At 39.5% G+C, this 16,529-nt stretch overlaps 1 protein-coding gene across 1 annotated transcript in view; it reads left to right on the plus strand.

The window, feature by feature from the left end:
- LOC123512169 (transforming growth factor-beta-induced protein ig-h3-like) overlaps positions 1-16,529 on the plus strand; it is a 38,699-nt gene that overhangs the window by 13,955 nt on the left and 8,215 nt on the right. The window contains 5 exon segments of the mRNA XM_045268389.1: positions 917-1,033; positions 1,763-1,958; positions 4,248-4,317; positions 14,908-15,078; positions 15,669-15,757. Coding sequence (XP_045124324.1) covers positions 917-1,033; positions 1,763-1,958; positions 4,248-4,317; positions 14,908-15,078; positions 15,669-15,757 — 643 coding nt within the window.

A 16,529-nucleotide genomic window follows, 5' to 3' on the forward strand; every position in this document is an offset into this window, starting at 1 on the left:
TTGTTGGGTGAGTTTTCTTTTATTTGTTTATTCATGTTACTTTTTCTTGGGAGATGTATGTATTAGTTTTCTTCTTTATTTTTTCGTGTTGATTTTCGTGCTAAGGACAAGCGCGGTGTTAGGTAAGGTTAAATTGAGTTAGGTTTGGTTACGTTGTGTTAGTGTTATGGTAGTTTCTTTTCACCTCATAACGTAAACAAATTACAGACGAATATTACCTTTTGTGTTTGTTATCTGATGTAAACAAAGTAAAGACATATTGTACCTTTGTTGATATTAGTAAGTCAGTGTAATTCTAATGTTAAAGTTAGGACGAATATTGCCTTTGTTGGTGTAAATTTTATTGTATATTTGCCTTTCCAAGAACTACAAGTGACAAACATTACTTGAGTCTTCTTTTTGAGGAATGCATCAGTCTAGAACACAGACCCTTCCTAATGTCAATAAAATGATCTAATCGTACACAAATCTAGGGGTAAAAATGTGTTTCAAAATTGTAGGGCTTAAATAATAGGAAACGTTCTTCGTGTTTCTTTTTTCGCTATTAAGTCTTTTTTCCTTAGTCTAGAACAAGAGAGGTTAGATAGAAAGCCCGTATAACCGTGGCAGCACAAAGGAGCGTTACTTTTTGCTGATAGAACTCTGCAGCATAATTTGTTGGAGACCTGCAGTGACGTTCCCATACTTTCTAATCGGCTTACGTGTCCACAAGAAAAGAGAAAACGGACCAACCATTTTTAAGAGCATGACAAATCGTTTTCTTCACGAGCCGAGTACTGGGAACGCACGAACAAACACAGGAACACACCCATACTACTTACGTACACATCCTCTAAGCAACGAGTAAGTGGTGAGTAAGCGATTTCTGAGTAGCGAGTTTCTAGTTGCTAATGAGAGGTATTCGTGGCCGTCCCAGGTGGAGGCGTCGCTACCTGTACGGCTGAGAAATGCTGAGAGGGAAGCTCCTGATGATTTCGAAGGACTGGAAGCCATCTCGAGTTCCTTTGGCGAGGGCATTGATGATGGACTGAGGGTGAGTGTTATCTCTGTGTTGTTAGTAGCGCTTGTTTACTTTATTGTTTGACTAGAAAACCAAGGATAGAATAAAGTAAAATAAAAAGAAAAGAAAGATTTTTTTATTTCAAATTTTACTTATCTTTTTATTGATTTGTTTATTGAAGTTTTGTTTTCTTTCTTTTTTCTTTCAGTCTTAGTTTAAATTTGTGTGTTTTATGTAAAGTTGAACAATATGATAGGAAATGATAAGCTTAATTAACTCATTCTTGTGTTATGAATGGACACACACACACACACACACACACACACACACACACACACACACACACACACACACACAATTTCCCAAACAAAGCAAAATAGATCAGTGGAATGCTTTGCTAGAGAAGTGTGTGTGTGTGTGTGTGTGTGTGTGTGTGTGTGTGTGTGTGTGTGTGTGTGTGTGTGTGTGTAAACAATATCCTACCACACACACAAAAAAAAAAAAAAAACTCCCTCCACACACACACACACACACACACACACAAAAACACAAACAACAAACCCCATCCCCAAAAAAAGAATTGCAGGATATAAAAACACCTTGAGACACCCACCCTTCCCTACTCCAGTCCTGAGGCACACCACACACAGAGTCCTCAGCTATGATATACACTCGTGAAGTTTTGCCAAGGTGATCCTAACAACCTTGAGTACTTGCAACCTGACACTCCACTTGACTTGCTGGTGCTTGGCCCGCTAACAGGTGCACTTCAACGGAGACGTGGAGGGGGAGAAACTCGACGGGCACCGCTTCGAAGAGCCCACGCAGACCCCTGAGGAAGTTGAGGAGGAGGAAGAAGAGGAGGAGGAGGAAGAGGTTGAGTTTACCGAGGATGTTGACAACACGCCTTCCTTCTCCTACCGTCCCTTCTTCCCCTTCGACACCTTTAATCCGTTCAGTAAGTGAGAGAGAGAGAGAGAGAGAGAGAGAGAGAGAGAGAGAGAGAGAGAGAGAGAGAGAGAGAGGGGGATGAGTTAAAATGACAATAACGTAGTAATTTATTTTTGTTTTATCTGTTTTCTTTATTGATTTGCTTGCTTATTATTTTTAGGACTAAGAATGTTGTTCATAATACTTTCCATAACTTCTGGATCTCATTAATTTATACATATTTGTAACAGAAGCTTTTACTAATATAACCTACGAGATAGATAGATAGACAGATAGATAGATAGATAGATAGAGAGAGAGAGAGAGAGAGAGAGAGAGAGAGAGAGAGAGAGAGAGAATCTGTAATTGTTTTGAAGTATTCTTGAAAATCCTTAAGGTTAAAAATGTGATGATTTAGTGTAGAATTTCACCTCCCTCTCTCTCTCTCTCTCTCTCTCTCTCTCTCTCTCTCTCTCTCTCTCTCTCTCTCTCTCTCTCTCCTTTTTTTCGAGAGTTTATTGTTTACTATCGCTTATTGGATCGTTGAGCGAGAGAGAGAGAGAGAGAGAGAGAGAGAGAGAGAGAGAGAGAGAGAGAGAGAGAGAGAGAGAGATTTAAAGAGGCAACATTCAAAAGGCTTTATTTATTTGAACCATTACACACTTAAACCTGAAGAAAGATGATGATTTAGATTACATTTTCTTTTATATTTTTACTTTTTACACACGTTCTATCTCACTAACGCTCCTTGATGGTCTTGAATGAGGAGAATTACACTTTTTATTTAGACTTTGGAAGGAAAAATTGGCGTAAGTATTTCCTGTTTCCCTTTCATAATAATAGTTGAGCTTGGAAATAAGTTAGAGTGAGAAAAGAATAATTTGTGTATTTTCTCAATTAGTTGTTCTTCTTTAGGTGTCGTCTTGTTCCTCTTTAAGTCAGTTACTCCTGGTTCTCTTTGGAGTTAAGAAGAGTAGGAGAGTGTATAATTTTCTTTTTTGATTGGTTCTTTCTTCAGTTTTCATTTCCTTCTCTCTAAAATAAATGGTTACTCTTTTCTTTTTTCTTTCGTAATGCCATCATTTTATCTTGCAGTTGAGCTAAAGAGAGTGAGAAATGTTCTTTGTTTATCTTGTCTTTGTGTATCATCTTACTCTATTACAGTGCAGAGTTATCTTTTCTTCCTCTAAGTGGTCCCTGGCTTTCTTTCCTTCCTGATGCTATAGTTTATCTTGCAGTTGAACTAAAAAGATAAAAAAATGTTCTTTGTTTAACTTTCTTTAGCTATCATCTTACTCTGTTATTGTGCTAAGTTATCTTTTCTCCCTGGCTTTCTTCGTGATCCTATAGTTTATCTTATAGTTTAGCTAGAAAGATAGAAAAAAAAATGTTCTTTTGTATAACTTCTCTTTAGCTATCATCTTATTACTGTCCTGTTATATTATTTTCTCTCTCTAAGTAAGTGGTTCCTGTTTTTTTTTCCGCTTTTGATGCTATAGTTTATCTTGCAGTCGAACTAAAAAGAGTAAAAAATGTTCTTTGTTTAACTTCTCTTTAGCTATCATCTTACTCTATTACTGTGCTGTTATCTTTATTTCTTTCTTTAAGTAGTTCCTGTTTTTTTTTTTTTTGTTTCCTTCGTGATGGCAATGATTATCTTGCAGTTGAGCTAAGAAGAGTAAGGAATATTCTTTGTATATCTTAGGAAATGTTTTTATTTTTCTTTCCGTATGCCAATGATTATCTTGCAGTTGAGTTAGAAAGAGTAAGGAATAATCTCTGTATATCTTCTCTTAAGTTGTCATTTTATTCTATCGCCATGGAGATAGAGGTAATAAATAGTAAACGTTCTCCCTATATCTTCCCTTCTCTATTAAGTCTTCCTTCTGTAACCCATTCAGTACCATGACGCGTTTCCATATTCATTCTGTTTACTATTTGGTGATTTTATACAGCTTCAGAAACTTATGTGGGGGATTTAAATAGTGAAGAACCTGACCAATTAGTCTTCTGATCCCCATAGACCATTCCTAATGCCAATAAAATGGTCTAATCGTACACAAATCTAGCGGTAAAAACTAGGTCCCAAACTTGAGGGGCGTAGATATTTAAAGAGGAAACGTTCTATGTACATCTTTCCTTCTCTATTAAGTCTTCCTTCCTTAGTTATCAATCTACTCTCCAACAGCCGAGTTTAATGACACGAGAACCAAAAAGACATTAGAGTACAAAATAGAATAGCGGGGAAAAACAATACCTTCGAAGTACCTCGATTCTTTCCTTCCCATGTAAAAGTGTTCTCGTGTATCTTCTTCAGGACACCCCTGGAGGCGCCCCGGAACTGGTCTCTTCGACTTCATGAACCGACGACCTGCATGGTGGAAGGGGTGAGTGTTCGCGTGTGTGTGTGTGTGTGTGTGTGTGTGTGTGTGTGTGTGTGTGTGTGTGTGCGTGCGTGCATGTGCGGTGGAGGAGCGGTAAAAAAGATCCTGTTAAGCGCGAAAGAAAACCTCCCAGTGCGTTACCTCTCTCTCTCTCTCTCTCTCTCTCTCTCTCTCGTCTTGCTCATCTTCACCCAAGTCCCGCTATCTTCTTGAACTGTCTGCTCATCTCTCTCTCTCTCTCTCTCTCTCTCTCTCTCTCTCTCTCTCTCTCTCTCTCTCTCTCTCACATTCATTTTTGTTGTTATTGCTATTATTATTGTTGTTGTAACTATGTAATTACCAACTACAATAATGAAGGGTTGAAAAGGGAGAGAGAGAGAGAGAGAGAGAGAGAGAGAGAGAGAGAGAGAGAGAGAGAGAGAGAGAGAGAGAGAGAGAGAGAGAGAGAGAGAGAGAGAGAGAATATGAGCTTACACAAGACATTTGAACGGTGCAAGAAATACAGAAAAGGAGGAAGAGGAGGAGGAGGAGGAGGAGGAGGAGGAGGAGGAGGAGGAGGAGGAGAAAGAAGGAGGTCAGGAATAGGAAGAAAATTGCGAAAATCGAGTAAAAAAAAAAAGAAAAGGAAGGAGGAAAAAAGTAAGCGGTTGTTTAAGAAAAAAATGAAAAGAAAAAAAAAAACTGAATTCCCCACGTGTAGAAATAACGTTCTCTCTCTCTCTCTCTCTCTCTCTCTCTCTCTCTCTCTCTCTCTCTCTCTCTCTCTCTCTCAAGTATATTTTGTAAACTATCCTAATCGCTAAATCTAAATATTTTTCCTTTAAAATGGCTCGAACGAGAGAGAGAGAGAGAGAGAGAGAGAGAGAGAGAGAGAGAGAGAGAGAGAGAGAGAGACGGATGGGCGGAAGATAGCAATAATAGGGAGTGGTAAAAGAGAGAGATAAACGCAAGATATGGTTTCCTGGCGCTGTTAAAATTACGGAAGGAGAGAAGGAGGAAATAGGGAAAGAAGGAAGAGAAGGAAGGAAGGGAAGAAGGAAATAGAGAAGGAAAGAAAAAAAGAAGGAAAGAGAGGAAGAAGGAAGAGAAGGAAGAAATAGAGGAGAATGATATAGAGAAGTAAGCAAGAGAAGGAGAAGGAAGGAAGAGGAAAAGGAAACAGAAAAGAAGGAAGAAGGAGGAAGGTAGGAAAGAAAAGGAGGAAACAAGTGGCAAGTCATGGTAGGGAAGAGAAGCAACAGCAGTGGTGAACCTAACGGACCGGAGAGAGAGAGAGAGAGAGAGAGAGAGAGAGAGAGAGAGAGAGAGAGAAAGCGTTATATTTGAATCTACCATAAATTTTTCGTATGCAGTATAGAAAATCAAATACAAAAAGTGAAGTATGTTTGATGTTATACAATTTCTTAACGTGTAAATTTAGCCAGTAAAAATTTATAGCTGGAATACAAATAGTGACATAGATAAGAAGATTCGAACCTCCACACAATCGAATCTGATACGAAGCAATCCGTTCTATGCGCCATATTCAGAAACGCCTCTCTCTCTCTCTCTCTCTCTCTCTCTCTCTCTCTCTCTCTCTCGCGACTATTTTCAAAGACTGCAAAGACGATTAACCGAGTTTTAAAGACTATTTGCCCTTTCGGTAATGCAGAAACCTTGTTGATATGATATGAATTACATAAATACCCTTAAAAGCCCGTGTCACTTCAACTAAAGCACTTTGAAATGACAGAAACACTCTAAAGAACACTTCAACCAGAACACTTTGAAATGAAAGAAGCATCCTTAGAAACCTGTGTCACTTCAACTAGACACCTTTGAAATGAAAGAAGCATCCTTAGAAACCTGTGTCACTTCAACTAGACCCCTTTGAAATGACAGAAACACCCTTAGAAACCTGTCACTTCAACTAAAACCCTTTGAAATTACTGAAACAGCCTTAGAAATCCGTGTCATTTTAACTAGACCCTATTGAAATTACTGAAATACCCTTAAAAATCCTTGTAACTTTAACTATAGCCCTTTAAAATTACTGAAATATCCTTAGAAACCCGTGTCACTTCAACTAGACTCCTTGAAAATAGGGAAGATGCGGCACAGAAGAGTTTCAGAATTTGAGCATACGTTCCATTTTTAGAAACGCTTTGTTCTCTCGCCACGACTATTTTTCAAGGCTCTAGAGATGATTAGCAAGGTTTTCGAGTGTTTCTCCAGTTAATAATATAGAAATCTTCTCGCTCTGCCTCTAGAACAGTAAAAACACCTTAAAAATCTCGTGTAAACTTAAATAAAGTCATCTGAAGTGAAGGTGAACCACAGAAGTGTTTGAGAATTATGTATCCCAAGGGTAAGGTTATAGAAAGTACGCTTCAGGCAGTGGTGGTGGTGGTGGTGGTGGTGGGAAGGAATCGAGTTTCGTACTAAAGGAGTCGAGTATCGTACAAAATGATTACAAAAAGGATCTCAAACCCTATACAGTTCAGTTCAATTCTTTATTCGTACCAGGTACATATTGTTGGTCAGATAACCTCATTCATATTGGCGAAATTAAACATCTTAGTCTCCTCAGTACTGGAACGCATTTTTATCATGAGTTGTTGGTGTCATTAGTCGATTTTATTTACATTAAGAAGAGTCTATGGAGGTCAGAAGATTAATGGCGAGCGAGTCTTCACTATTTTAATCCCCACATAAGTTTCTGAAGCTGTATAAAATCGCCAAATAGTAGGCAGAATGAATCTGAAAACGCGTCCTGGTACTGAAGGGGTTAAGAAAATTAGTGAAATGTACAATAGTTAGATAAGCATATAGTAATAGATACAAAGAAGACTTATGCACAACACTCTACAATAAACACACACCGTGAAGCAACTCATTGAGTGTAATAAATTGATGTACTTGAGTTGTAGTTAAACTTTTATCTATCAGTGTAACAAATCATTTATCTATCAATTTATTTATCTATTTGTCAATCTACTTATATTTCCATCTATCCATACTCTCTCTCTCTCTCTCTCTCTCTCTCTCTCTCTCTCTCTCTCTCTCTCTCTCTCTCTCTCTCTCTCTCTCTCTCACTGCAAATACGGAAACTGGCAGAACTGGTTTGTTCGTTTGTGTGTTTGCCTGTTCCTTTTCTTATTCTGTTCACGATTATATTTTCCTTCTTTCTCTTCTTAATTATTTCCTTCTTTGTTTTTTCTTATATTTATCTATTTTATTTATCTTTCCTAATTTTCTTTTGTATCCTTTTCCCGTTTTCCCTCTTCGTCTCTGGCCTCACCCTCCTTTTCTTCTCGTTGTTTGTTGTTATTCTCCTCCTCCTCCTCCTCCTCCTCCTCCTCCTCTGATTGGCATGATTGGCGGAAGTGTGGAAGGTTTAACTGCATTGGTGAGAAAGAAGAGGAGGAGTAAGAAGAGGAAGAAGAGGAGAAGGAGGAGGAGGAAGAGGAGAAGAGGAGGAGGAAGAGGAAGAGGAGGAGGAGGAGAAAGAGGAAGAACAATAGAGTACCTTCTTCCTCACCTCCATCTCCTCCCTTTCCTCCTTCACACCCTCCGTTCTCGTGACCTCATGAGAGAGAGAGAGAGAGAGAGAGAGAGAGAGAGAGAGAGAGAGAGAGAGAGAGAGAGAAATGCGTTTGTTAAATGTAATAAAAAAACAAGAAATTATGCAAAAAAGTCGAATTTTTTTTGTAGAAGTCAAACAAGAAGAGAGAGAGAGAGAGAGAGAGAGAGAGAGAGAGAGAGAGAGAGAGAGAGAGAGAGAGAGAGACATATCTACACATCTTCCTCTCAAGAATCATAAACGAAGACGAGCTGTTGCCAGGCGAGTGAGTGGTGGTGGTGGTGGTGGCGATGGTGGTGGTGATGGTGGTTGAGGTGGTGATGGTGGTGGTGGTCACGTGGTATGGTGACGTCATCCTCCGATGTAGACGGATATCTCTATTATGGGCTGCTCTTCTGTTTTGTTTGTTTTGATGTAGCAGAGAGAGAGAGAGAGAGAGAGAGAGAGAGAGAGAGAGAGAGAGAGAGAGAGTTTATTGTAATTTCGTATTGTAAATTTTTCTGTAACTCGTTAAGATGGTTTTTAGGATAAGATCATGTAACAAGGGACTCTATAAACATTGTAATGATTGTCTAAATAAAAAAGAGAATTCCCCCTCTCTCTCTCTCTCTCTCTCTCTCTCTCTCTCTCTCTCTCTCTCTCTCTCTCTCTCTCTCTCTCTCTCATTCATTGGTGCTATCTTCCTTGCATCAATGAAGGCTAAGCAGAGAATAACAGAGCAGATGATGATGATATGAATGATGAATGCCACAGTTTCCTCCTTCCCTTCCTCCTCCTCCTCCTCCTCCTCCTCCTCCTCCTCCTCCTCTTGTTGTATGCACTTGTGTCTGCCTACGTGAATTGAGGCAGGAGATGCAGTAAAGGGAATAAGTGGTGAGAGGAGGAGGAGGAGGAGGAGGAGAAGAAGGGGAATATTTTGTTTATTAGGGAAGTTCATTGTATTTCATTGTTTCGTTTTTATTGTTGTTCTTTTTTCCTTCTTCCTTCCTTTCCTTCCTTTTCCGTCTTTTCTTCTTTTCCTTTTTATTGTTGTTGTTGCTTTTGTTCTTTTCCTCCTCCATCTCCTCCTCCTTCTCCTTCAGATGAGACTAAACATTATTTCTTCAATAGTATTGTAAATGTCTGGAACTCTCTCCCAGCACATGTAGTTCGTAGCAATACAGTAGAAACTTGAAAGAAGGTTGGACATTCACCTCACATTAACCCCTCAAATGACGTACTTTGCGCTTACATACATGATATATCCTTTCTTTGTTTGTAGTTACTGTATTAGATAGTATCACGTCTCTTTCAATCTTTCCTATCTCATCTTTGACTTTCTCTCCCTGTGGCCTCTTTTCTTCTTCTTTGAACCCTGTTGTCCTTCAGCCTCTAACTTGTAGAATCTGTAGTGGTAGCATAGGAACACAAACAGCCTCGGTAGGCCCAGTAGGGCTGTTGCTGTCTGTTCCTTCCTTTGTATTCATTTATTCCTGTGTATTCTCCTTCTCCTCCTCCTTCTCATTCTCCTTCTCCTTCTCCTTCTCCTCCTCCTCCTCCTCCTCCTCCTCCTCCTCCTCCTCCTCCTCCTCCTCCTCCTCCTCCTCCTCCTCCACCACCACCACCACCACCACCACCACCACCACCACCACCACATTTCTCACGTGTGCTCTAAGAAGAGGAAACAGAATTGTGTGTGTGTGTGTGTGTGTGTGTGTGTGTGTGAGAGAGAGAGAGAGAGAGAGAGAGAGAGAGAGAGAGAGAGAGAGAGAGATGATGTAAGAAGCACTGCATCTTCTTTAGATTAACTTAATGGAAAGCCACACACCTCCTTCCCTCCCCTCACTTCTCCCCTCCCCTTCACCAGTGTACCCTCTCTGATACCCCTCCCTGTTCCCCTCTCCTTCCCTCCACCCTGTTCCCCTCACTTCCCCTTCCCTCCACTACTGATACCCCTTCCCCCTTCCCTTCCCTATCATGTTCCCCTCACCTCTCTCCCTCCCTCCTCCTCGCTACCCTTCCCTAATACTCATGTTCCCCTCCCCTCTCTCCCTCCCTGCCTCCCTAATACCCATGTTCCCCCCTCCCTCCCTCCCTGCCTCGCGACCCTCTTCCCTCTCCCCTCAGGTGCAGTGTGTGTGTATTGATAGCCCTCGTCCTGTCACTTCCTCCTTCCAGTCTATGCATCTGGGTAAGGTAGTGCAGGATAAGATTAGGCTCTGTTAGGTTAGGTTAGGTAAGGCTAGGATCTGTTTGGTTAGGTTACGTCAATTGGGATAGGTAACGAAAGCTAGTTAGGTTAGGTCAGGTTAGGTTGGGGAAGACTAGGCTCTGTTAAGTTAGGTTAGGTTAGGTAAGACTAGGCTCTGTTTGGTTAGGTTACGTCAATCGGGATAGGTAACGATAGCTAGTTAGGTTAGATTAGGTTAGGTTAGGTTAGATTAGGCTAGATTATGTTAGGCTCTGTTACATTAGGTTAGACTACGTTATTTTTATATTCATATTTATTTATGGACTTGTTATTTAGACTTAATGAAGGCTCATAGTCTCAAACATTTCTGTGCTTCACCTTCAGTATTTCACGAATGTTTATGTAGATTCGCACGAGTTTCAAGGTGTTTATAAGATTCTAGAGGCAGAGTGACAAGATTTCTACATTACCAACTGGAGAAATACTCTTGAAAATCCCTGCTAAGCATCTTTGGGGCCTTGGAAACCAGTCTTGGTGAGAGAATAAAGGGTATCTGAATTAGGGAAGACTGCCTATACTTAAATACAGGAAAACACTGCACTTACTACTCCATATTCACATGTAACAGTAACAGTAATAGTAGCTGTGGTGGTGGTGGTAGTGGTAGTGGTGGTGGTGGTGGTGGTGGTGGTGGTGGTGGTGGTGGTATCTTTGCGCAACCACACACTCCCGGAACACACACATCGCGCAATACTCAGCCATGACCTTGCGCAATTGACAGGTGAGAGATTGAGCCGCTGCATAGAGAGAGAGAGAGAGAGAGAGAGAGAGAGAGAGAGAGAGAGAGAGAGAGAGATGGGGGGTAGCTAATGTTTGGTTTGCACTCACCTGCTGGTCAGCCAATCAAAGGAAGGCAGGTGTGTGAGAGGGCGTCTGATTGCAGAGAGAGAGAGAGAGAGAGAGAGAGAGAGAGAGAGAGAGAGAGAGAGAGAGAAATAAAGAAATAAAGAAAAGACGTTTATGCACCGAGAGAGAGAGAGAGAGAGAGAGAGAGAGAGAGAGAGAGAGAGAGAGAGAGAGAGAGAGAGAGAGAGACCTAAATAAAAAAGGTAAAGAAAAGACGTTTATGCAGAGAGAGAGAGAGAGAGAGAGAGAGAGAGAGAGAGAGAGAGAGAGAGAGAGAGAGAGAGAGACCTAAATAAAAAGGTAAAGAAAAGACGTTTATGCAGAGAGAGAGAGAGAGAGAGAGAGAGAGAGAGAGAGAGAGAGAGAGAGAGAGAGAGAGCCTGTGACATAAGCTTTCTCTACATGTCGTAAAGACGTCAAGATGTTAAGGGGCCGTAGAGAGAGAGAGAGAGAGAGAGAGAGAGAGAGAGAGAGAGAGAGAGAGAGAGAGAGAGAGAGCGAGCGGTCAATCACCCAGGTTAAAGAGAAAGAGAGAGAGAGAGAGAGAGAGAGAGAGAGAGAGAGAGAGAGAGAGAGAGAGAGTAGTGAGCACATGCACGAAGCCTTGTGTGTGGGTGTGTGTGTGTTTCTCCTCCTCCTCCTCCTCCTATCACTTCCAATCACACGCTTCTCCTCCTCCACCACCACCACTACTATAACCTCCTCCTCCTCCTCCTCCTCCTCCTCCTCCTCCTCCTCCTCCTCCTCCTCCTCCTCCTCCTCCTCCTCCTCCTCCTCCTCCTCCTCCTCCTCCTCTGCAAACCAGCTGTGCGGCATGTGACAGGCGATAAGCAGGTGATAATTTACGAGGATATCCTGGGAATAGGGAGAGAGAGAGAGAGAGAGAGAGAGAGAGAGAGAGAGAGAGAGAGAGAGAGAGAGAGAGAGAGCAGGAGGTGAAATGATGATACATACTCGATCAGGTCACACGTACTTCCTCCTTTATGGTTTAGCTGTTTGTGGGTCATTGGTGTGTTCGTTGTTGTTTGTTATGCTCTCTCTCTCTCTCTCTCTCTCTCTCTCTCTCTCTCTCTCTCTCGTCTTCATCTTTTTCTTCTTGCTCTCCTTTTTTTTTCTTTTTCATTCTTTCTTTCTTTTTTCTTTCTTTCTTTTTCTTTTTTTTTCTTCTTCTTGTTCTTGTTCTTGTTCTTGTTCTTGTTCTTCTTCTTCTTCTTCTTCTTCTTCTTCTTCTTCTTCTTCTTCTTCTTCCTTTTTTTCTTCATATATCACCATTACTACTACTACTACTACTACTACTACTACTACTACTACTACTGTTTTTGTTGTTGTTGTTTTCCTAAGTAAATTAATGTCGTATGACTGTACCATTTTCAGAGAGAGAGAGAGAGAGAGAGAGAGAGAGAGAGAGAGAGAGAGAGAGAGAGTGGCGATCTTAACAAGGAAGTAATCTGCCTTTCGATGACGAGAGAGAGAGAGAGAGAGAGAGAGAGAGAGAGAGAGAGAGAGATTCTTCTTCTTCCTCCTCCTCCTCCTCCTCCTCCTCCTCCTCCTCCTCCTCCTCTTCTTCTTCTTCTTCTTCTTCTTCTTCTTCTTCTTCTTCTTCTTCTTCTTCTTCTTCTTCTTCTTCTCCACCTCCTCCTCCTCCTCTTCCTCCTCCTCCTCCACTTCCTCTTTATCATGTACATTCTTCAACCCTTCACCATTCCTCAGTTCTTACCACTTTCCTAATTCCACTCACCACACCACTGTACCCTCCACTTCTCCACTCAGGCTCCACTCACACAATAAATTCCAATGGCCTCCTGTTGCTTTGTTCTCTCATCCTTGCCTTTTCTCTTATCTCTTATCCTCGCCCTTTCTTCCTTCCTTTCGTTACCTGGTATGTTATGTTCTCTATACTTCTTTCTCTTATTTATCTATTTTTTTTCTTTATGTTTCGGTCTCTGTTTCTTTCTCTATTTTTTGTCTTCTTTTTTTTTTTTGCATCCTTATCCTTCCTTCCTTGTGTCATATGGTATGTAATGTGTTCATTGCTTCTTTCTCTTATCTGTGTCTCTATTTTTTTTTTTTTCATCTTTACCTCTTTAGTAATGTTTGGGCTTCTATGTTTCTTTCTCTGGTTTTTCTTTATTTTTTCTTTGCGTCCTTAGCTACGTATTTCATCATGCTATTCCTACCTTGTTTATTTATTTCTTATTTATTTTTGTCTCTCTTCCTACTTGCCTTATTTATTCGGTAAAATCCTCACTAATCTTTTATTTTTCTCTTTTTCCTTTCGCCCATCTTTGTTTTCAAAGGTTCTCTAACATAATAGATCGTTCTCCGTTTCCACTTATCTCAAATCTTCATTTTTCTTTCTCTTCGTGGCTAAAATCTGATTTCATTTTCTCCCCCTCGTGGTTAAAATCTTATAATACTCCCTTTCCTTGTGACTAGAATCTTAAGCCCACTCTCTCTCTCTCTCTCTCTCTCTCTCTCTCTCTCTCTCTCTCTCGTGGCTAAAATCTTAATCCGTTATCTTTCTCTTCCTGTAAAACTAATAGGTTTGTGTTGCTCTCTCTCTCTCTCTCTCTCTCTCTCTCTCTCTCTCTCTCTCTCTCTCTCTCTCTCTCTCTCTCTCTTTGTTGGTGAAATCTTATAATCTCTTCGTGGTTAAATTCTTAATTCATATATGTATTTTCTTTTTTTTTTCCTGGCGGACATAATATGTGTATGTTTATTCGTGGTCAAACTATTATAAGGTTTTGTCTTTTCGTGGCTTTCTCTCTCTCTCTCTCTCTCTCTCTCTCTCTCTCTCTCTCTCTCTCTCTCTCTCTCTCTCTCGTAGCTGAAATATTACTCTTTCATCTCTTTGTGGGTAAAATCTTATGCTCCTTTCTTTCCATCCTGACAGATCTAACCAGTGTTTCTCTTAACTAAGATCTTATGCCAGACCCAACGTGTGTTTCTCTGTGGCTAAAATCTTAACCCCTTCAGTACTAGGACACATTTTTACCTTGAGATTTGTGTACGATTAGACCATTTTATTGACATTAGAAAGGGTCTATGGAGGTCAGGAGATTAATGGCCAGAGTCTTCACTATTTTAATCCCCACATAAGTTTCTGAAGCTGTATAGAATCACCAGATAGTAAATAGAATGAATATGGAAACGTGTCATGGTACTTCCTTTCTTTTTCTCTTTACCAGATCTAATGTGATTCTTTGTGACCGAAATCTTATATCTGACAGCGCTAACGGATGTTTTTGTTTGTGGTTGGAATGTTAAACTCCCTTCTTTTCCTTCCTGAGAGACCAAACGTACATATCTCTGTATGGTTAAAATCTTAAATTCCCTTTCTTTACCTTCCTGAAAGACCGAACGTGCGCATTCATTTCTGGTTCAGATCTTTAACCAACCCTTTCTTTTCCTTCGTGGCAGAGCTTTCATCCTTTTATTGGTGGGTAAACTCTTAAATTCTCTTTCTTTCCTTCTTAAGCAGACCTGATGTGTTTTTTGTTGCTAAAAATGTTATATTTATTTCTCTCCTGACCGAACTGACATGTGGGTAAACTTTTTAACTCCCTTCCTTTCCCTTCCTGAAAGACCAAATATGTGTATTTTTATGGCTAAATTCTTTAACCTCTCCCGTTTTTTTTTTCCTCCCAGCAAACCTAATGCGTGTTTCTTTGTGGCTAAGATCTTGAGACCCTTTTCTTTCCCTCCCCAGCAAAACTAACGTACGTGTTTCTTTGTGACTTAGATCTTGAACTCCCCTTTTTCCCTCACCAGCAAAACTAATGCTTGTTTCTTTGTGGCTAAGATCGTAAACCTCCTTTTTCCCACCTTGGCAAAACTAATGTGTCTCTCTTTGTGGCTTATATTTTGAACCCATCCCCACCTCCTTTTTCCCTCCCCTAATGTGTGTTTCTCTGTGGCTAAGATCTTAAACCTCCTTTTTTCTCCTCCCTGGCAGACCCAACGTGTGTGTAGACCGCGAGGAGATCGATGAAGGGAAGGATTTGGACTCCAGCATCAAGGAAGGCGAAGAGACCACCTCCTCAGGATCCACCCTTGTCTTCACCGTGGGCAACATGCAGGTCACCTCTTGCGCTGAGACCCGCGACAGATACACATGTACCAGCAGGTGAGGCGTTGACTATATGATGCCATTTTCAAACGCCACTACCACTACTAGCCTTAACAACTTCTTTTATTGTTTGCTTGTTGATTTGTTTGAGGTAGTGGTGATTATTCGGATTTTCAAGTGTTATCACGATTATAGTTTTATAGTTTACGAAGGATTTTACGTTTTTTTTTTTAAGGCTCTAGTGGAAGGAAGTTATTGGTGTTTTCGTGGGTGTTTTGGGATTCTAATGAGTCTGGTGATAAAGTGCTTTTGTGTTTCTACTTTCAAGAGTCTCTAGTGAAAAATGAGTGGTGTTTTCGTGAGTGTTTTTAGTTGTTTTAATGATTTTGGCAGTGTGTTTTTGTGATTCTATTAATGGTTTATCAAGAATACTACACTTTCAAAAGGCTCTAGTGGAAGTTGTGGGTTTCAAGAGTATTTTAAGTTTTAGTAATAGTTTTATCAATGATCCTTATTCATGATTCTAGTATACTAATTAACCAATGATTCTACACTTTCAATAGACTCTCGTGGAAGTTGATTGTGGTCTTCGGGGGTGTTTTCATAGTCTTTGTAACAGTTTTATCAATGATCCTTATTCTGTTCAGGATCTCCCGCCGCGGCATCCACAAGACGGTGGTGGTGACTCACAAGTGCTGCCACGGCTACATCAGGGAGGGCGCAGGCTGCTCCAAGAGTGAGTGTTTCCCACGCTCATGTGGAGAGAGAGAGAGAGAGAGAGAGAGAGAGAGAGAGAGAGAGAGAGAGAGAGTTGATGTATCACAATTATAATCATAAACGTGAAATGATATTAATAATAAATAAATGAATTGATAAAGTAAATGATAATAAACAAAATCATTAACATTACATATTGATGATAACATTGTTATTATTACTATTATTATTATTATTATTATTATTATTATTATTATTATTATTATTATTATTATTATTATTATTATTATTATTATTATTATTATTATTATTATTATTAGTAGTAGTAGTAGTAGTAGTAGTAGCAGCAGCAGTGGTAGTAGTAATGATGATGACGAAGATAATAATAATAATAATAATAATAATAATAATAATAATAATAATAATAATAATAATAATAATAATAATAATAATAATAATAATAATAATAATAATAATAATAATAATAATAATAATAATAATAATAATGATAATAATAATAATAATAATAATAATAATAATAATAATAATAATAATAATAATAATAATAATAATAATAATAATAACATCTTAAAGCTCCCAAGTGACTTTTTGTTCTCATTTCTGTTCTTGTTCTCATTTTTTCCATAGTTGTTGTTGTTGTTGTTGTTGTTGTTGTTGTTGTTGTTCATCATCTTTTTTCTTCTTGTTAATATTATTTTTAGTACCTATTAATATTATGATTATTATTATTATTATTATTATTATTATTATTATTATTATTATTATTATTA

The sequence above is a fragment of the Portunus trituberculatus genome, chromosome 33 (assembly GCF_017591435.1).
Source record: "Portunus trituberculatus isolate SZX2019 chromosome 33, ASM1759143v1, whole genome shotgun sequence".
Taxonomy (NCBI): domain Eukaryota; kingdom Metazoa; phylum Arthropoda; class Malacostraca; order Decapoda; family Portunidae; genus Portunus; species Portunus trituberculatus.